Source organism: Bufo gargarizans, chromosome 1 (assembly GCF_014858855.1).
Source record: "Bufo gargarizans isolate SCDJY-AF-19 chromosome 1, ASM1485885v1, whole genome shotgun sequence".
Classification (NCBI taxonomy): domain Eukaryota; kingdom Metazoa; phylum Chordata; class Amphibia; order Anura; family Bufonidae; genus Bufo; species Bufo gargarizans.
Genome location: NC_058080.1, coordinates 741,523,625 through 741,546,278, shown reverse-complemented (window position 1 = coordinate 741,546,278; position 22,654 = coordinate 741,523,625). Strand labels below are relative to the sequence as shown.

General features: G+C 44.0%; 1 protein-coding gene across 1 annotated transcript; it reads right to left on the bottom strand.

The window, feature by feature from the left end:
* Positions 1-1,636: 1,636 nt before the first annotated feature.
* On the bottom strand, positions 1,637-13,054 carry LOC122924983 (gastrula zinc finger protein XlCGF17.1-like). Its single transcript, XM_044276529.1, has 2 exons — positions 12,997-13,054; positions 1,637-4,248 (listed from the first exon to the last, which is right to left on the bottom strand). Exon 2 carries the CDS (start codon positions 4,214-4,216, stop codon positions 3,191-3,193), a length of 1,026 nt encoding a protein of 341 aa, XP_044132464.1. The 5' UTR covers positions 4,217-4,248; positions 12,997-13,054; the 3' UTR covers positions 1,637-3,190.
* Between the last annotated feature and the right edge of the window lie 9,600 nt (positions 13,055-22,654).

Here is a 22,654-nt window from a genome sequence, read left to right as displayed (position 1 = left end):
CTTCCCCTAGGTTCTCCTCCCTCGAACTATAATCCTTCTGGTACACCTAGTTAAAATTTACTCTAGGTCCTCCTCCCTCAGACAGTCTTTCTGGTACACCTAGTCTAGGTCCTCCTCCCTCAGACAGTCTTTCTGGTACACCTAGTCTAGGTCCTCCTCCCTCAGACAGTCTTTCTGGTACACCTAGTCTAGGTCCTCCTCCCTCGGAAAACAGTCCTTCTGGTACACCTAGTCTAGGTCCTCCTCCCTCAGACAGTCTTTCTGGTACACCTACTCAGGACTTACTCACAGACCACTTTGTGGACCTACCAGGTCTATAATCACCTCAACACGGGGTGTCCCTTTAAATTTTCCAGCCAGAGAAATAAATTATTAGTACCTACAATACTATAGTGACTATCTCTACTTCCTCTATTACTTCTATCCTTCCCTAGATCTTTTCTATATCTTCCTGGGGATGTTTTACAGTCTTCAGAATGTGGTCTTACAGTTTTTCTCTCTGATTGAGAATCCCTCTCTTTAACTAACAGACACTCAGGCCGCACAACTTTCACTCCTATCCTTTCAAATTGTCCCTGACTGCTATGCTGGATCCCCTGGTTTCATTCACTTACTGTATGCGCTACGTGATGAGTCTATGATGTGTTCGGATTAAGTCTCTTCTGAACCCTTCTTTGTGGAAGGTTCCCTTATCAGTTTCCATAGACTTCACCGCATTCCCAGAGTACTTTTTCACCATGTAAATTTCCTACTGGTTATATTTCTCACACACATCCCTCTCCTTCTGTCTCCTTAAGAGAGACAGACTCATCTTGTCACATACAAGACCTCACAGCTACTGGAATCCCTTATCAATCAGGGACATATTCTTTTGTCCCTCACAGATCATTCACACTCTTACACCTTCTCATTCAGGGATTCTCATAAAACAACATGCAGCCTATATCTATTCAAACGGAGATTACCTGACCATATAGATTTCTTTAGTACTATCACACTGCAATCCACTGACAAGATGAAGAATTCCCTACTTATTACTATGTATAGCCCTAACAGATGTCTTACAAAACTTAAAGTAATGTACAAGGCATACAATTGGGTTGTTTATTTTGTTATGAGGCTACAATGCTCGCTGCACTCCGGGAACGCCCAGAGCCCCTTACAAAAATGTAGCCATGAGACACGCAGACCGGTTACTCAAAAGTAAACCCCGGCGTGCGTAAATTGTCTCATGTCCGGACTTAACAATGTTGGTACATAATTGACTGCACTACTCGTTGCACTTGAGGAATTCCCCAAGCCGCTTACCAAAATGCAGTCATGAGACACAATACCAGTTGCCCGTGACAAACCCTGGTCTGTGGAGACTGTCTCAACTCCACATTGGCAGCATAACATTAAACCAACATCATATGAATATCACAGTTCTTTGGACAGGACAATTATAACATGTAAGACTCACTCAGATCTTAGCAGTCAACACAGGGAGGGGCAGTGGGTCATTTTGTAAGAATAGGTTTTTTTACTGTGCAGCTGTGTAAGCCGTGTACTGGGGTGGACTCCCCAGTATACAGCGAAGTCACGAACGATGAAAGCGACACTGACACCAGATTTTTTTAAAACAGGCTCTTTACTGTAACGGGATATCAAACACACTCCCAAATGCAGTGAACATAAAATCAGATAACATACACTCAGCCCAGAGGCTGAGACCCCTGTGTCGCACAGCACAGCGCCGTCCGATGTTAGCTGGAAAACACTTGCGCAATTTACCTACTGCGAGCAGAGCTAACTCTGCCTCGCCATGCCTAGTATTACCCTGAAGAACAGGAACAATCGTGTGTGTGTGAGAGATACAGGTTAGCCCGCAGCTTACAATCTTACCAGACTATCCAGTAATATCCCCCTCCCTTTCCCCAAACTGAAATGTGACACGTGCCTTATATATCTATCACTCCCGATAAACACGCTGGGGTAACTGGAGATTATGGTGAAGTCCTCTCTGATCTCCGGAGCGAACCAAAACTTTAACTGACAAGTCCTTGTGATAAACAAGTAGCAATTATTGGTAGCCTGCCACTCAGCAACACTAACTATTGGCAGGTTTGATCTCAGTCTCTAGTATTTAGGCGCCAATCCTATATTGAGGTGCGTGCACGAGCTGTCTTACTGACCCACGATAATGTTGCTCCTTTCTAAAGGAAGCAGGGACAACTGCGGTCTACTACTTCTGGCCGGATAGTTGATGCTGCTCCTACTCTGGGTCTTTCGTTTGGAATCCCTCCGTAGACCTGACAATTTTGGGCCTCTCAGATAATATTGTGAGCTACCCTGTGTATTAGTATAGTAATCACATATATGCTGTTTTATTTATAATTTCAACAACCCCCAAAAATAAATTTGATTGGAAATGTGTGGAGACAGAAATAAACAGAAACAGATTTAGGTCTAAATTAATTATCAGTCTCAGATAATTTTGTGCCCTACCCTGTGTATTGGTGTAGTAATCACAAATATACTTAATAACCCCCTTTAAAAAAAATGAACACCCTGTGGAAATAGAAATGAAGGGAAATAGATTTAGGCCTAAATTTATTTAAATTGAACAAGTCCTAAAAAAATGTAATTCAAACTATAGAGATACAATAAACAAAAATGGATGATTGAGGGCCAGGCCTGACCCTTAATATCATGCTGTCACTCACAGGCAAATTGTTATCTCTGCACAGAAGAGTTAGTCTGTAGGAGCAATGAAGGTCACAGCACTAGAAGCAAGTATAATATAAGCCAAGAAGACAATGTCTGTCAGTGACAATGGTGACGCTGTCGTGGAGCAAATAGAAGATTTTATTTTATCAGTAAATACTGTTTGGATAAAGATAAAATATTAATATGTCTACATACATTATAAAACTATTACATGGAGTGTCGTTACTTCTCCCCATGTCACTCTGGATTCTCCCGAAGTGTGGATGGAGGTGTGAATACAGTAATAAGAAGCAAGGTCCATGGGGACATTTCATTTTCACTGCTCTGCAAGTAAACAAGGATCTTCTTCTTTTCCTTACACAATACTTTTCCTCCAGTTGATCTCATAGAAATATAATTTGGTTGTGTAGGAGATCAAACATAATTCCACCCCAAAAATATATCTTCTTATTGGCTGTTTAAGGTCCATGAATAACATACGTTATATATGTGGAAATGGTTTCTCTTCTGTGTGAATTCTCTTATGTATAACAAGATATGATTTTTGTGTAAAACCTTTCCCACATTCTGAACATAAATATGGTTTCTCTCCTGTGTGACTTTTCCTATGTATAAGAAGATTTGAATTATCTGTAAAACATTTTCCACATTGTGAACATGAATATGGCTTCTCTCCTGTGTGAGTTCTCTCATGTGTAACAAGGTTTGATTTATCTTTAAAACATTTACCACATTCTGAACATGAATATGGTTTCTCTCCTGTGTGAATTCTCTCATGTATAACAAGAGATGATTTTTGTGTAAAAAATTTCCCACATTCTGAACATGAATATGGCTTCTCTCCTGTGTGAGTTCTCTCATGTGTAACAAGGCATGATTTATCTTTAAAACATTTACCACATTTTGAACATGAATACGGCTTCACTCCTGTGTGAATTCTCTCATGTGTAACGAGATATGATCTCCGTGCAAAACATTTCCCACATTCTGAACACGAATATGGTTTCTCTCCTGTGTGAATTCTCTGATGTGTAAAAAAATTCGATTTATGAGTAAAACATTTCCCACATTCTGAGCAGGAATATGGCTTCTCTCCTGTGTGAATTCTCTCATGTTTAACAAGATATGGTTTCAGTGTAAAACACTTCCCACATTCTGAACATGAATATGGTTTTTTTCCTGAGTGAATTCTCTGATGTGTAAAAAAATTTGATTTATGTGTGAAAAATTTCCCACATTCTGAGCAGGAATGTGGCTTCTCTCCTGTGTGAATTTCTCTGTCTGTAGAAAGGCCTGAGCTTTTTGTGAACTCTTTACCACGGTGAACACTTTCACCTCCTTTCTGACCTATAGTTGTGGTAACAATCTGTGATTGGTCAGGAGAAGGTTCCTCATGATTAGGAAGATTATAGGATATATCTGTTCTGTGAAGTCCTGGGTGTACATTAAGGGTAATGATGTTTTCTTCTGAACGCTGCGTGATATCTTCATCCTTTAGTGATAACATAAAGTTTCTCTCAGAATTCTTACTGGGATTTTCTGTTAAGATAAAATTTAGAAATTGTGTGTTTTTTTTTAAACTAGATACATTTATAACATTCCTATTAGGCTGTAAGTGGATCTAACTGGAAGGAGAAACATAAGCCATTCTCTTCACGTCTGGATTTGTGTAACTAAACCACCAAAACTACACATAAGACTGAAAGAAATGCGAATTAAATTTTTTCGACAGTTACAAGTAATAGACCAATATTTTGACCACCCCTCTCTGCTGTTTCCATCCCTGCAGGCAGTGGTATCTCTGGGATATATGGAGGTGCACTGGATAGCATGCATACCCCGTAGTATCACTGGCACTGCTCCTTTTAATGGAAGTACCATCTGTCCCAAGGAAACACGATTCAATCAAAGAGCAGTGGACATGGCATCTGTCAGTGGCAGGGTACATATATGTTGTACCAGTCAGAAAACAGCAGCTGGATGTGGTAGGAGTACCTCCACCAGCTTTAGCTTCCTTTAAATTGGATTACCACCTGTCCTTGGAGGAGACAACACAGTCCTATGTATAGTGAACTGTATGGGAGATGGAATGCTTACAGTTAGATGATATTACTACCACCACCATCCTGAGCTGCTTTTAATAGGAGATACCACTTGCCCTTGGAGGAAAAAGCAGGGCAATACACCCAGCTATGTATAATATCTTATATAAGAAATGTAATGTTTTCAGCAGGCTATTACAGGACTACCACCACCACCATCCTGAGCTGCTTTCATTGGCACAACTAATAGAGCGCCTGCTTCTCATACAGCGGGTCCTAGGTTTGAGACCCAGCAATATTCCCCTAAGCACCTCCATCCCTTCCACAGGACTCCTTACAGCTCTGCTGAAGGGCCCTTCCCTGAGGAAATCCCCATCCCTATGACGGGACTCCTTACAGTGCAGCAGAGCCGGTGAGGGCGAGGACACGATCAGGTCAGTTACTGAGCCTGCATTTTGGTTTCTATTCTATTTCTATTAATTGCCCAGACCAAACTCCACGTGTGATCCCAGCCTTATACAGCTTTCTATAAGTTCCTGACAGAATCCAGGATTCTTCTCTACACTCGGTCATGACTTATATATAAACGTCCGACCATCTCTGACAACCAGCCCTGCACTCTTCCGACACATTTTACCCTTCAACACCAACTGGACAACACTTTAATTTAACAAGTTTCTGTAAAAGGATCCGTCAGCACATTCCTCAACACAACCTGCATTCATTATTTAACAGATCTTAGCCCTGAGGATGTTGGTGGACTCACTAGAAGAATCCATGTCATAATACACACCTAGAGCTGAATTTACACTGTCTTTTTTAGTGCACCTCCTCCCCTGCTGCTGCTGAGATCTCACACTGTTCAGTACAGGCTGAAGTCTCGCTGGCTCTTTTGTGAGAGAGCGCCCATCTCCAGGAGCAGTTTCAGTGTGGACTTCCATCTGCTGATTTTGTAATACCCCGGAGAGGTATTACCATTTCTGCACTCCGCTAATGTCTCTAATGGCTAACATGAATGTCATCTTCGTATTTATTTCCAGGTCCTTCACATGGTGCCTTCATAATCTTGCTATGTAACTGTTTTGTATATGTAATATGCCTGGTTCACTGGCAGGTGGCAGTGTATCTGGCAGAGAGATCTCTAGATAGAATGGAACCCCTCTTTGGGCAGAAGTGGGCCAGTCCTGCTTCCTATCAGAAGGAGGTGTTGAAGTTCCAGTTTATTCTAGTTTAGACTCGATAGTGGAGCTGAGAAGACATGAAAGATGAAGCAGCAAGGGGAAACTGTTCTCTGGCTGCGGCAGGAGTCTCTCCAAAGGGAAGTAGCTCATAGAGCCCCCTGACTCATTGCTAATTTACTTACTGAGTGTCAGGAGGGGGACAACAGCGAAAGGCACCCCAATCCAGAGATACCAGAACCGACTGAAAGTCCAGTACCCATATCCATGCTGAGTTTAGCATAGCAGAAAGAGAAAGCAGAGTTATCATGTGTACCTGCCAGATTCTGCCAAAGCCTGCTGGAACCAAGAGAAAGCCTGAATATTGTTTGGATGCAAGTTTACCCATGTAAAGATGTTAATCTTTATCAAGGTCTGGACTCGATACTTATTATCCATCTCCTACCTCAACTATCCTCCTTATTGCTTCGGAGCCTAACCCTAGGGATTGGCTGTATCTAGGTAGGAGCACCGTGACACACACAAAAAACTATTGGGGCCGCACTCGCCATTCCTATACACAATCAGCACTTTATTTTACTGCACATTGTACTGAGCATGTGTGAGATATCAGCAGCAGCAGGAGAGGAGGTGCACTGAGAGGAGCTCGTCAGTTAAGCCATAGATGGTCAGAGAATGAGGATAGGTCATGAATACAGGACTCAGGAGCGCTCTTACTTTCTAGATGGTCATAAATGCCCATTTATGATCAGTCATTCTGACACAGAATTTCAAAGTAAGTAAGTACACCGGCCTCATCAGGTCTAAGAGATCTCCTTAATACTACATGTCGCCTGAGATTCTTTTTTTTAACATTACTTTTTTTATTTAAAGTTTTACATCCAACAAATATGTAGCAGCTTCACGTTTGTTACAGCAGTAATAAGTAATAAAGATATAAAATCTTCCATTATCACCTGATTACATTTATATTACACATGTAAACTGCCTGATAGAAACATATAGGAAAAGAAACAAAAATAAAACAAAATGAAAGTAATAAACCTTTCAAGTATCGGATCTGGTCCGAGTCTGTAGGGAGAGTCTTATGTCTCACCTAATTCCGACAACAGTCCGAGAGGGAGAGTCAGAGGGAGTATCTGAGATTTTGGGGGGTGCTTCCTCCATAGGTCCCACAAGGTCTTAAATGCCTCATATCTGTTTAGTTTGATTGCAGCCATTTCCTCCACAGAGATCCTCTATAATATTATGGACAATCTGGTCCTGACCACACAATCCTACATTTACTAAGATCATGCACCATGAGGTGAAGCGCACGTCTCAGGGAGAATTCACGGACATGACAATGCGGTCTGTAAGGTCTAATGGCCGCACAGTCACCAGATCTCGGGTTTATAGACATCTTTTGAGTTTTTTATCTCATGACTTGTATTTCTTGATGGCACCATTTTGGGGCACATGTAATCGGTTTAGGTTTTATTCATTTTATTTGAGGGAACACATAAAGCCCCGCTATTCCTCCAATGTTCCTTGTGGGTTTTTTGCCGTTTATTGCGCAGTAAATACAATGTGTGCCCTTTACTCAATGGGACGGCACGAATGAAGTGACACCAGAGATGGAGATTATTTATAACATTTTGCACAACATAAAAGTGCTTTTTTGGGGGTTTTTCCTTACAAGACACAACTATTTCCTGTTTCCGTCGATGGGCCGGTACGAGGCTCTTATTGTTTTACTGAGTTGTCATTTTTAATGGTTCCATTTTGGGGAACTTATAATTTATTGACTAATAAAAATAATTTTGGGGGGTGGAGAATGGAAAAAATACTGAATCCAGCTTTTTGTTTTTTCACACACTGCTCTGTTCTATATGAATACGTTCTCTTTATTCTAGGGGTCGTTATAAGTGCATCTGAAGCAAATATATAAAACAAATTTTAAGACATTGGGGGTCATTTACGAATAGATATACGCCACTTTTTGGCGCATACCTGTAGCTTATTGAGGCACCAGTTCTAAAAAATGGGGACTGAAATGAGACTGGCCTGCTGGTTCGCCCACGCATCATTTTCTACGCCTGTTTTAGGCATAGAAAATGGTCTCAATCGATGCCAGCAAGGAAGCTGGTGTAGATTAGGACCGGCGATGGATCCGCCAAAGTTATTTAGAGACTAGCGCATCCACTGCTAGCTAAAGCGGCATTAAGACCAGCATCTAAAACGCCGGTCTTAATTAAGGACCGAGGACGTACCGGTACGCCCTATTTCCCGAGTCCTTAAGGACCGAGGACGTACCGGTACGTCCTGACTTAAAATCTGCATTCCGGCGCCGCGGGGGTTAATCGGAACGGGACGCCGGCTGAAATCATTCAGCCGGCATCCCGTAACAATGCAGGGGGGGGTCATTTGACCCCCCCGTGTCGGCGATCGCAGCAAACCGCAGGTCAATTCAGACCTGCGGTTTGCTGCGCTTTTTGCAGTTTCTGATCCCCGCGGTCCCTGACCGCGGGGATCAGAAACTTCAGAGTGCCTAAAATCAATATTGCGCACCCCCCCCTGCACCCCTGCATGATTTGATGGCGGCGGGTGGTGCAGGGGGGGTGTCGCAGGCGGTGGGGGCGGTGCGGGAGGCGGGCGGTGCGGCAGGCGGGATCGCGATCCCCCGCCCGCCTCCCATTGCATAATCGTTGGCGTCTAGTGGGTTATACCAGGGTGCCAGCACATTGCTGGCACCCTGGTATAAACGACTGACATCGGTGATGCGATGTCAGCCGTTTAACCCTTTCCATGCAGCGGTCCGTACGGACCGCTGTATGGAAAAGGTTAACAGCGCAAGGAGCTCCCTCCCTCTCCGATCGGGGGGCTGCTGTGCCTTTGCAGCCCCCCGATGGGAGAGGGAGAGAGCCCCCAGAGAGCCCCCCGAAGCCCCGTCCTCACCCTTCCCCGTCTGCGAAGTTGTGACAGACGGGGAAGGTTCCCATGGCAACAGGACGCCTGCTCAGGCGTCCTGCTGTCCATGGTGCTGAACAGATCTGTGCTGAAAGCATAGATCTGTTCAGTGTAAGTAAAATACAGTGCAGAAACCTATATAGGTTCTGTACTGTATTTTACAGACATCAGACCCACTGGATCTTCAAGAACCAAGTGGGTCTGGGTCCAATTTTTTTTAAAAAAAGTGAAAAAAGTTAAGATAAAATAAAAAAACATTTATCACTGAATAAAAATAAAAATAAAAAAATACACTACACATATTAGGTATCGCCGCGTCCGTAACGACCTGATCTATAAAACGGTCATGTTACTTTCCCCGCACGGTGAACGCCATAAAAATAAAAAAATAAAAACTATGAGAAAATTGAAATTTTGCCCACCTTACTTCCCAAAAAAGGTAATAAAAGTGATCAAAAAAGTCGCATGTACGCCAAAATAGTACCAATAAAACCGTCATCTCATCCCGCAAAAAATGAGACCCTACTCAAGATAATCGCCCAAAAACTGAAAAAACTATGGCTCTTAGACTATGGAAACACTAAAACATGATTTTTTTTGTTTCAAAAATAAAATAATTGTGTAAAACTTTTATAAATAAAAATAAAGTATACATATTAGGTATCGCCGCGTCCGTATCGACCGGCTCTATAAAATTATCACATGACCTAACCCCTCAGGTGACCACCGTAAAAAAAAAAGAAAAAAAAAAGTGTAAAAAAAGCAATTTTTTGCCATCTTACGTCACAAAAAGTGTAATAGCAAGCGATCAAAAAGTCATATGCACCCCAAAATAGTGCCAATCAAACAGTCATCTCATCCCGCAAAAAATTAGACCCTACTCAAGATAATCGCCCAAAAACTGTAAAAACTATGGCTCTTAGACTATGGAGACACTAAACAATTTTTGGGTTTTAAAAATGAAGTTATTGTATAAAACTTACATAAATAAAAAAATTGTATACATATTAGGTATCGCCGCGTCCGTGACAACCTGCTCTATAAAATTACCACATGATCTAACCTGTCAGATGAATGTTGTAAATAACAAAAAAAAAAAGGGCCAAAAAAGCTATTTCTTGTTACCTTGCCGCACAAAAAGTGTAATATAGAGCAACCAAAAATCATATGTACCCTAAACTAGTACCAACAATACTGCCACCCTATTCCGTACTTTCTAAAATGGGGTCACTTTTTTGGAGTTTCTACTCTAGGGGTGCATCAGGGGGGCTTCAAATGGGACATGGTGTCAAAAAAACTGTCCAGCAAAATCTGCCTTCCAAAAACCGTATGGCATTCCTTTCCTTCTGCGCCCTGCCGTGTGCCCGTACAGCAGTTTACGACCACATATGGGGTGTTTCTGTAAACTACAGAATCAGGGCCATAAATAATGAGTTTTGTTTGGCTGTTAACCCTTGCTTTGTAACTGGAAAAAAAATATTAAAATGGAAAATCTGCCAAAAAAGTGAAATTTTGAAATTGTATCTCTATTTTCCATTAAATCTTGTGCAACACCTAAAGGGTTGACAAAGTTTGTAAAATCAGTTTTGAATACCTTGAGGGGTGTAGTTTCTTAGATGGGGTCACTTTTATGGAGTTTCTACTCTAGGGGTGCATCAGGGGGGCTTCAAATGGGACATGGTGTCAAAAAAACTGTCCAGCAAAATCTGGCTTCCAAAAACCAGACGGCGCACCTTTCACTCTACGCCCCGCTGTGTGGCCGTACAGTAGTTTACGGCCACATTTGGGGTGTTTCTGTAAACAGCAGAGTCAGGGCAATAAAGATACAGTCTTGTTTGGCTGTTAACCCTTGCTTTGTTAGTGGAAGAAATGGGTTAAAATGGAAAATTAGGCAAAAAAATTAAATTCTCAAATTTCATCCCAATTTGCCAATAACTCTTGTGCAACACCTAAAGGGTTAACGAAGTTTGTAAAATCAGTTTTGAATACCTTGAGGGGTGTAGTTTCTTAGATGGGGTCACTTTATGGAGTTTCTACTCTAGGGGTGCATCAGGGGGCTTCAAATGGGACATGGTGTCAAAAAAACTGTCCAGCAAAATCTGGCTTCCAAAAACCATACGGCGCACCTTTCACTCTACGCCCCGCTGTGTGGCCGTACAGTAGTTTACGGACACATATTGGGTGTTTCTGTAAACAGCAGAGTCAGGGCAATAAAGATACAGTATTGTTTGGCTGTTAACCCTTGCTTTGTTAGTGGAAAAAATGGGTTAAAATGGAAAATTAGGCAAAAAAATGAAATTCTCAAATTTCATCCCAATTTGCCAATAACTCTTGTGCAACACCTAAAGGGTTAACGGAGTTTGTAAAATCAGTTTTGAATACCTTGAGGGGTGTAGTTTATAGAATGGGGTCATTTTTGGGCGGTTTCTATTATGTAAGCCTCGCAAAGTGACTTCAGAGCTGTAGTGGTCCCTAAAAATTGGGTTTTTGTAAATTTCTGAAAAATTTCAAGATTTGCTTCTAAACTTCTAAGCCTTGTAACATCCCCAAAAAATAAAATATCATTCCCAAAATAATTCAAACATGAAGTAGACATATGGGGAATGTTAAGTCATCACAATTTTTGGGGGTATTACTATGTATTACAGAAGTAGAGAAACTGAAACTTTGAAATTTGCTAATTTTTCCAAATTTTTGGTAAATTAGCTATTTTATTATGCAAAAAAATTTATTTTTTTGACTTTATTTTACCAGTGTCATGAAGTACAATATGTGACGAAAAAACTATCTCAGAATGGCCTGGATAAGTCAAAGTGTTTTAAAGTTATCAGCACTTAAAGTGACACTGGTCAGATTTGCAAAAAATGGCCTGGTCCTTAAGGTGAAAATGAGCCCGGTCCTTAAGGGGTTAATGATCCCTATTATTTTTTCATTGTATACGTTTTTTCCACAGTTTTTTTTTTGGAGGGGGGAGGAGGGAAGAATCCTACATGTCTTTCTTCCTAGGGGACTTGAAGCTGTGATCCTTTTATCACTTGTATAATGCTTTGCAGTTGATAGTTTTCCATAGCATTACTGGCGGTAGTACACTGACCGGCGATCTATTAGGCTGTACCGCTGGGGTCTCCTATTACACAGCAGGTCTGGGGTCTTTGTGAGGCCTCTGGGCGCCATTGTACCTGATTGGAACCCCACAATGACATTTTGGGGTGCCTATGGCCAGACAGATGGAGATCCAGCCTAGTCTCAACCACTTAGATGTTGCTACACATATGATAGACAATTCCATTATGAGTCCAGTGCATTCATCAGATATGGGCTCCCCCCCCCCATACTACTGAGTGACAGTAATAGGGAGAAAGCGGTCAATCAGCGGCAGGTGGGCAGTAAGAGACTCATCTCCGGACTCCTAGCACTCACACTGCACTGCCACCATCAGTGACTTCTGCAGAACTACTGCAGAGTCACACATATGTGATAGACCAGAGCCATCAGCCGGTCACCGCTCAGAGAGGGGGCATAAGGGGGGAAAGGTTCCCTCATAGACCCTTATAGGAGACCCCCAGAAGACATGTTCCCGGAGAGCTGTATAGTGGGCACTAGATTATAGACATCAGCCGGTCACCGCTCAGAGAGGGGGCATAAGGGGGGAAAGGTTCCCTCCATAGACCCTTATAGGAGACCCCCAGAAGACATGTTCCCGGAGAGCTGTATAGTGGGCACTAGATTATAGACATCCGACTGCTGATATCACAGCCTAAGGTTGTTCTATAGGAATATCCTGAAGACAACATGTCCCCCTGTGACTTGTGTGCAGAGTTATCAGGAGACCTTGTGTGTTGTCAGATGTCTCCTCAGTTCTTGCCCCCAGCCTCATATATGAAATATAGAAGTAAGATGAGGAGCTTTCTTCTCCGCTGTTATTATTGGGGGATTTCTTCACTAATTTATTTGATTTAAAAGAAATCACCAAAATGTCAGGATTTATTGTAATATCTGCTGATGAGCCCAAAATGATGCTTAACCCTAGCACAGCAACCGGTGATCAGATTCTCCTCCTGCCCTGAAGGCACCAAGGACAGAACCTAAAGTCACTTTCTCCTTTCATGATTCCATACCTGTGGTGACATCTCCTGGAATGTCCTCCTCCACCTCACTCTGACATGGTGGATCGCCCATCATCCTCTCTTCTTCATCCTCCACTTTAATATCAGTCAGATCTTCCCCCTGATTTGTCACCTGTAACAATTCAGTACAATACAGCAGACAGGTGGGAAATCTAACAGATGCACAGAAGAGACCCCCACAATCTATGACCCATCTCTGACTGCAGGACCCCCGTATATAGATGTGTATAGCTCCATCTACCTGAGGGTTCTCTGGGCCCTTCTCCTCTGGACAGTCCTGGGAATACAGAGGACGGGGACATCTCTCTGGTGGATTTCTCCTCCTGGATCCATCTGTGGAGACACAAGCACACAGTGACTGAATACATGCCCTCCTGTAGATCTGTCTATAGATCAGGCAAAACAACTACTTCCAGTCTCCTCTCCACCAGGCTACAAGGTGTTGGAGAAAGCTCTATATCTGTGCTGTAGACTCCAGGGTCGATCCCAGAAATGTTTGATTTCTTCTTGGAGGAAAACTGGACTTCTTGATGTTTTTAATCCAGCTTCCTCTTCTCCATTGCCCTCACACAATCTGGATGAGATTGTGTCACTATTAGAAAACTTTTCACATACGGAAATAACCAGAATATCCCTTTTCCTTATGTGAGAAGTCATCTCAGAAACCACCTTGGTGAAAACACTTGGTGTCATGAAAGGGCCAAACGGTAATGTCTGGAAGTGAAGGTGATGATTAGTATCTACTATCTGGACGGCCACCTGAGAAACGTCTGATGAGCAGAGTGAATGTGGATATGATAACAGGTGCCTTTGAGGTGTTTGACGGCCATAAAGCAACTGAGTTGTGAAAGCTGATTTGTTGATGTTACAGTTCCCAATTGGAATAAGAGGTTCTTGTTCAGATCCTTTAGCGTTATGACGGTCCTGAAAGAACCATCCAGCTTCCGGACAAGGAATGAGGGGGGGTAAGAACCATTCCCTATCTCTATCATCACCTGGTTTCCTTTTACCTGATCTGGAGGAGGGAGGAAAGAGGATGAAAGGAATCCTGACCTTGGAAACTTTTTCTTCCGATCAGAATCCTTCTCTGACATATCGTCCAGGGCCTGTGCCACTAATTTGACTGCATCTTTCGAGGCACCTACAAAACACCCCACAGCTTTCTGCAGGGTATGAATTGAGGCCGAGATACCTTTTGTTAAGCTGACTCTCCAAATGCTCTAACCATATATTCAAAGATCTGCCTGTCCCTGTCACTGCTATATTTGAATGAAAAGCAGGTACCATCGCCTGCCACGTCCCTCTTAGACATCACTCTGCTTTCTTATAGATAGGGTCTCTCGGACCCCCATATTCTCAAAGGATAAGGAAGACTTCCTTGACGCCTACATCAATCGCTCTTCGGAGGGGAATTGTCTTTTAATTTCTCTGGGAATAAAAGCTTTTGCCAGTTTTTTCCCAACTTTTTGCACATATTGTTGAAAGGGAAAACATCCATGGCGTCCTTCTTTTAGCCCTTCACACACTGTATCTTTAACTGACTTCGCTTCCTCTAAATTCATGGTGGATCTAATCTCTCTCAGCACTTTTTCCGTGTCCTCCACTGGGAAACAAGGACGCCCTCCTGTGTATTCATCTGATTAAGAGGAATGCTCAGAGCGAAAACTCTCCAAAGAGCAACCACCTTCGTCATAGGAATCATCACGAGACACAAGTTGGAAGGTGACTCTGATGTTTACTAGAAGAGCTCATGGAAGTCTTTACTTCAGATCTTATAAGTGACTCTAGGTTTCTGCAGAATGAAGGCGTTTCTTCCTGCACAGTTTTCTCTATACCAGCCTGACATATCTTCCTCTCATGAAGATAGGCTAAGAGACTTCCTTGTTTTTCTTTTTAGATAACACTTTTTTAGGTTTAATCTATAAAATAAACGAAACACAAACCATAAATACATTGTCCCAACATGGCCACTTACCACAGCCATAGTCCAGCTAGTACCATGCCAGGAGCAGGGCTCTCCAATTCTGCTGCACCAGCCCTGTTTTCTTCCCCCATCTCAAAGAGGTACCAGAGACTCCACAGTAACAAATCTTCGCCTTCTATGATTGTACTCCTGGAGGATGGGGCTTAGGGCTAAAAAGAACCTCAATGCTGCCCACTCTTCTCCTTGGGTCTCCTGCACGGCCTGGAAGTCCCACCATGCGATCACAGCTTTCGCCTCTTCACTGGAAGCACAAGAGCAGCTATGCCTTCTTGAATACAGGTCCCATGGTGTTCATCAATACTTGTACCGAATGTGTGTCACTACACTTCAAGCGCACACTGGAAGTACGTCACCGTCGCTCATGCCCGCTTATGTCGATGCATCCAGCTTCCGGGGCCTAGACCTTCGTTACAGAGACCCATCACATGGCATCACTCCACAGGAGGGGCCCATACGTCAACTGCAAAAGGACAAGCAAGACCTTGGCTTCCTAGGGTCCTAAATAAGGCACCACCGTGCAAACACATTGCAGCAGACAACTGCTGATCCACTAGGGATTTCCTAGGGCTTCCAGACCGGCGCTAAGTGGAACCTTCAAATAAAACACTGTAGGTCTCCCACTTCAGAGAAAGGAAACCACTGAGGTGGGGGAAAGGCTCCAAATTTTCATTCTGTAGGTTTCCTGTCCCTGACAGAAGAATCTTCCTCAGTGGTGCTCCCATGGGGTGTAATGGGACAGTAGGTGTGGACCACTGTGTAAAATAACCAGTCTGACTTTAGGCTAAACCTAAGGACGTTGTACTGGCAGTTCCCTGGTATTCACTCTTTAACCCCTGTACAGGAATCTCGACTTTTCCGCAGGGAACAGACTACACGGCTACCTCCTGGAGACGTCCTGGTGAGGATGGCAGCTGACCCAAGGGGTCAGAGACACCAGAAGCATCAATGACTGTTCAAAGTCAGGGCCGGTGGAGTATGTGCATAGTCTAGATGGCGATTTCAAGGTCAGGGTGGGCAGCCAGAAAGAGAATTGGTAAACAGGCAAGGTACAGTACACAGGTAGTCAGACAGTAGATCACACCTTCGCTGGTTACTAGAGACAAGAAAACATCAAAGCTCAGGCGAGGAGGATCCACAGCCCAGATAAATAGGGAGGATGATCAGCACTTAGAGAGCAAAAGGAAATGATTAACTCCTGCAGGGCTGAAAGGAAGATCATTGACCACTAAGCCAAATACACACAGGGAGAGTGGAGGGACACCCGTGTCTATCCGAGATTACAAGACAGCAGCAGATATAGGTCACCAACCTAACATGAGGGAATAGAAAACTGGATTTACTCGGCCGCCTTATATTCAAAAATCATGAGAGTGCCACACACCTGGGGTGGAAGTGCTTGACAACTGCTGCGCAATACTGAGCTGTGGGCATGTGTCACGAGGGTGTCAAGAGCCACGTCTGACTCCGTTATACCCGGGGTCAGCAAGTCACAGCGGGTGGCTGCGCGCTTTATGTCTAAAGATCACGTTGTTTCCTAATGATAGTTTTCTGTGTTTGCCTTACTATCCTTTTTGTCTCACTCAGGGATCCATAGCTTCTCCTCCTCAGCTGTTTCTGGTCTGTCACTCCCAATCTCCTTATATTCTCCTCTCACACTTCTCTAGTTGCCAGATATAGAGCTTCCTGCCTGGACTTCTATACTGACCCACTGGAGCTGTGAATCCAGGTTGTTGTTCCAGAGTGTTACCCTCCGGATCCCTGTTGGGCTTTTTGTTGTCTTCTGTTGTCGCCCACCTGGGATTATATGTTGTCTGTATTGTCTGTCCTCCCCTTGGTGTTTTCCTTTAGAGTTAGTGGTGCGGACTAGTGATCCCACCGCCCAATTCACTATCTAGGGCTCATCTTAGGGAAAGCCAGGGTTTTAGGCACGCGATCGGCGTACGGGTCAGGAACCCGTCTAGGGACGTCAGGGCAGTCAGGTGCCAGCCTCAAGGTGAGATAGGGGTCACCACCTTTCCCTCTCCCTTGGACAGAGCCTTCCCTATTCCCTCCCTTTGTGTCACGTATGTGATAGGCACGCCGGTCGTGATAGCATGCAGCGATAAAGCAGAGCTCAAACACACTACGAGTAGCCGTGCTATAGTAGCAAGACCGAAAAAAGAAACGATAACCTGAATATAGTTCAGATATCAGAGGCGACATAATAACCCACCATCATAACAAAGCTGCTGGACATCTGGTTGGCGACTTGATGTGCAGAGGTAGCAAAGACTCCAGACAAAAAAAAAGGGGCAGAGCAGGATCCAGGACAGGTGAGTAACACAGAACATATGTGCGGAGGGTTTCCTAATATCTCCCTCTGACAGAAGCTCAGACGTCAGGCTCTATAGAGTCATACAGGGGAATTGTACAGGTCCTGAAAACATATTATTAGATATTTAATTTTAAATGCTTAAAGGGATCCTGTCACCGGGATTTGATGTATAGAGCTGAGGACATGAGTTGCTAGATGGCCGCTAGCACATCCGCAATACGTAGTCCCCATAGCTCTGTGTGCTTTTATTGTGTAAAAAAACGATTTGATACATATGCTAATTAACCTGAGATGAGTCCTGTACGTGAGATGAGTCAGGGACAGGACTCATCTCAGGTTAATTTGCATATGTATAAAATAGTTTTTTTTACACAATAAAAGCACACAGAGCTATGGGGACTGGGTATTGCGGTTGTGCTAGCGGCCATCTAGCAACCAATGTCCTCAGCTCTATACACAAAATCCCGGTGACAGGTTCCCTTTAAAGTTGTGATGTTCATTTATTATACCGCAGTGCCATCTGGAGGCAGATGGACAATATTATATTATTTCGTTATTTGTTCTTTACCATATTAGGAGTTGATATGACATCATGGTGTTATTAGCATGCAAGTACACCAACCTTTCCTGATTGGGAATCCCTAATCTAAAGGGGGTGATTCTTAGATAAGGGGGGAATAATTACTCGTGTGCGGGGTAGCAAGAGAACTAGAGAGAGAGGAAAAAAGATCCATATATCCATTGATTCATTCAATCAAAAATAAAAACTTTATCAGAAGAAACTTGAATTATTCTTTTTGGATTACTAGGAAAGTTCTTCAGAACTGGTCCCATCTGTCTACCTTTGACCCGGTAACGTATATTCTGTTTACTACTCATGATATTAATAAGATATTTATCTCGGTATATAGCCAAGAGTCCCCATACTGTGGGAATATATAGTCTTAGGTGCCTCCATAATGCTGATTATTCTCTTAGCAAAGATGCATATTGTTAATGGAAGATCTGACATTATTTGAAAAGAGGACTAAACCCTTGGAAAGTTATTTTCCTTAGTCTGATTGCCGAGCTGAATATTTTATCATATTAATATCATATATTTTTGATTGGTCATAGGAAAACAGAGTCAAGGGATAACAGTTATTTTCCTGTAAATCCGTATTTTATTGCTATAGCCTGTTTGATAACAGAAGATCCTAAGTTTCTCTTGGTATATGAGTCCGTTTGTTAAAAGTATGACACTGGTCGTCACAAATCATTAAATCATACTGTGCTGATCAGATAGGGGTGTGTCAACACCACTGTGTGGTACATTTTGGGTGTTACTTTGTAACTTCATCATTTGTTTTGCAGTTGTATTGTTTTATATTCTTGGTTTTTATAATAAACGATTATATATTTTTGCTTATACAATTGTTCCTTTGTTTCACTGCTTGCACAAATCAAATTAGGATACTTGATAAAAAGAACTTAGATTAGTTTTTTTATGTCCGCCTGAAGGATAATATATTTTTTATATTTTTTTTATCCTCTCTTTTATATGAAGATTCTTTCATATAGAAGATATATGACAGAAGTCAATGGGAGGACCCGAGCATTAAACCAGGCACCCCTTGCTCTGAAGAGGGGAGGGTGCCTGGTTCATATGAAAAGGTCAGAAATTGATGGAAACACCACCGAAATGGGTCGGGGACAGCATGGGGAGGATGTCTGGATGCATCTTGGACTACAATGTCGCTGCTGGTAACGATGTTGCCCGAGTTGTACGCCACTTTTATAGACTGACCATAAAACTCACAAAACCGAAGATAAAAGCGATTTTAGATGAAAAATTGTTAGGAAACATTCTTTCCTGTATATTTACTTTTATATAAAGAGCAAGTTCAGACAAAAATTTTCATGATTTTCGGAACTGGGGAAATAACTAAGAGGGACGGCCGGTGGTTTCGATTGTGTTGACCGGACTTTTGGATGATCAAACTGAACTCATTGGAAGAGGAACGGCCGGTGGCATCCGTATTGTACCTGTAGAGGTAAAATTCTTGTACCGGTGCAAGCCGAACCACAGCCGAAACCTTTGTTGCCACGCACGTTTTCATTAATCAACAACTTAAGTTGGAGGTTCGAAGACAATCCCCGGCAGCGTTGTTCCCATTTCCCGCCGAGCATTTTCTGGGAAACTAAAGTCTTTGGGTTCTGGGGGGAGTATGGTTGCAAAGCTGAAACTTAAACTAATTGATGGAAGGGTACCACCAGGAGTGGAGGCTGCGGCTTAATTTGCGCGGGAAGCCTAATCCGGCCCGGACACAGAAAGGATTGACAGATTGATACCTATTTTGCGATTCTGTGGGTGGTGGTGCATGGCTGTTTTGAGCGTGTGTGGATCGAGTCGATTTGTGTGGTTCATTCCAATAAGCAAAGACACTCCTCCGTCCTCCGTGCTAATTAGTTACGTGACCCCCGGTGATTACGATTGTGTTGACCAGACTATCATCTGATGATAATGAACTTGGAAGAGGAACGGACGTTGAGCTGACCGTGTAAAAGATTGTAGGTGAGGGCCTGCTGATGCTTTGTTAACTCTAGATAACTTCTAAGCTGATCGCACGTCCCCGTGATGTTGACGATCTATTCGGATGTCTGCTCTATCAACTTTCGATGTTCTTTTTTGCGCCTACCATGGTGACCACGGGTAATGGGGAATCAGGGTTAGCTTCCGGAGAGGGAGCCTGAGGGATGGCCACGGCTACCACTTCCAAGAAAGGCAGACGGGGGCGCCCAAATTTCCCAGTACCGACCCAGGGAGGTAGTGACGATAAATAACAATACAGGACTCTTAAGAGAGCCTGTCATTGGAACAAGTACAAAAAAATTACAGGGAATGTCATAGGTATTTAGGATGAGGAAACGTTATATAGGAGAGGTAAAGTATGATTGATGGCCTGCTGGTAACCAACTAAAACATTAGGGGTGAGGGTCTTCAGCTGAGCTGACCATCTAAAACATTATGGGTGAGGGCCTGCTGGTGAGCTGACTATCTAAAACATTATGGGTGAGGGCCTGCTGGTGAGCTGACCATCCGAAAAATTATATGAGAAGGCATATACATGATGGACGAGGAGGAGGAGGAGTATGAGAAAAGGAAGATTCAACCATATACCCTTTTTTGTGGTGGAAGGGATGCATGGGAATACAGAGTATTCAGTACATTCTAAACAACACATTTAAAGTGCCTTTATGTTCAGTCGTGGCTTTCCTCTGGTGGAGTGGAGAAGTCAGGGGCAATCCGGGCCTTGTTCATTTTTATAAGAGTCAACCTGTCAGCATTTTCAGTTGACAGCCATATTCGCTTATCTGTTATAATGCCACCAGCAGCACTAAATACCCGCTGAGACAAAACGCTGGCGGCAGGGCAGGCAAGCACCTCCAAGGCGTAGAGCGCCAGTTCGTGCCATGTGTCCAGCTTGGACACTCAGTAGTTGTAAGGCACTGAGGGATCACTGAGGACGCTGACACGGTCTGCTATGTACTCCTTTACCATCTTCCAAAACTTTTCCCTCCTTGTGACACCATGACGTGCATCATGTTGAGGGTGCTGACGGGGTGTCATAAAACTGTCCCAGGCCTTGGAGAGTGTTGCCCTGCCTTTGCTGGAAGTGATGTGTGTTCCCCTTGTCTCCCCACCTCGGTTGCCCAAGGAAGTACGGACTCTGCTGCCAGCGTTGTCAGATGGAAATTTTTGCAGCAATCTGTCAACAAGGACCTTCTGGTATTGCACCATTTTGCTCGTCCTCTCCACCGGGGGTCCAGAAGGGTGAACACCCAGTAATCCCTGTTATCTAAAATGTGTATAACACAAGCGTCACGGGAAAGGCAGCCTAACATGAAGTCAGCCATGTGTGCCAGAGTACCAGTGGGCAAGACTTCGCTGTCGTCATCAGGAGGATGACTGTCCATCTCCTCATCCTCTTCTGTCCACCCACGCTGAACAGATGGAATTAAAGTTCCATGACTAGTACCCTGTATAGCAGAGGCAACCGTCCCCTGCTCCTCCTCCAATACGCGCTGAGAAGACAAACTGAGGGTGTTCTGGCTATCACCCAGGGTCATGTCTTCTTCCCCCATTTCCAACTCTTCCCCACGAACAGCGTCGGCCTTAATTGTGAGCAGCGAGCTTTTGAGTAGACACAGAAGTGGGATGGTTACACTGACAATAGCGTTATCGCCGCTCACCATCTGTGTCGATTCCTCAAAGTTTCTTAACACCTCACAGAGGTCAGACATCCTTGCCCACTCCTCGCTTGTGAAGAGCGGAAGCTGACTGGAAAGGCGACGACCGTGCTGCAGCTGGTATTCTACTACTGCCCTTTACTGCTCACAAAGCCTGCCCAACATGTGTAACGTGGAGTTCCAGCGTGTGCTCACGTCGCACAACAGCCGGTGAGCTGGCAATTTCAAGCGCTGCTGCAACGTCAACAGACCGGCTGAAGCTGTTGATGACTTGCGGAAATGTGCAGACACGCGGCGCACCTTCGCCAGTAGCTCGGGCAAATTAGGGTCGGTTTTCAGAAACCGCTGAACAACTAAGTTAAAGACGTGGGCTAGGCATGGGATGTGTGTGAGCTTGCCGAGATTCAAAGCCGTCACCAAGTTACGCCCATTATCACACACAACCATGCCTGGTTGCAGGTTGAGTGGCGAGAGCCACAGCTCAGTCCGGTCTCTTATCCCCTGCCACAGCTCTGCGGCGGTGTGCTGTTTATCCGCTAAGCATATCATCTTCAGCACGGCTGATTGACACATCCCCACAGCAGTGCTACACTGCTTCCAGCTACCGACTGATGGCTGACTGGTGCTGCACGCGGAGAATTCGTAGGTGGAAGTGGAGAAGGAGCCACTTACATAGGTTCTGGCGGTAACCCTGATGGAAGTAGGGCCTGCAATCCTGGGCGTCAGTAGGACCTGTGCCATCCCAGGGTACAAGTCGCTCCCAGCCTCCACTACGTTCACCCAGTGTGCCGTCAGGGAAATGTAGCCTCCCTGGCCACAAGCCCTTGTCCATGAGTCAGTCGTTAGGTGGACCTTAGCAGTAACTGCGTTGGTCAGGGTATGGGTGATGTTAGCAGACACATGCTGGTGTAAGGCGGGGACGGCACACCGGGAAAAATAGTGGCGGCTGGGGACTGAGTACCGAGGGACGGCCGCCGACAACAGGCCGTGAAAGGCTTGGTGTCCACAAGCCTAAATGGCAACATTTCAACCGCCAGTAACTTAGAAAGTTGGGCGGTTAGTGCCATGGCCTGTGGGTGGGTGGCTGGGCTTTTGTGCTTGCATTCAAATGCCTGGGGTAA

Bases quoted from the DNA above. Each gene is read 5' to 3' on its own strand.
- LOC122924983 (XM_044276529.1), bottom strand. From the start codon at position 4,216: ATGTTATCACTAAAGGATGAAGATATCACGCAGCGTTCAGAAGAAAAC.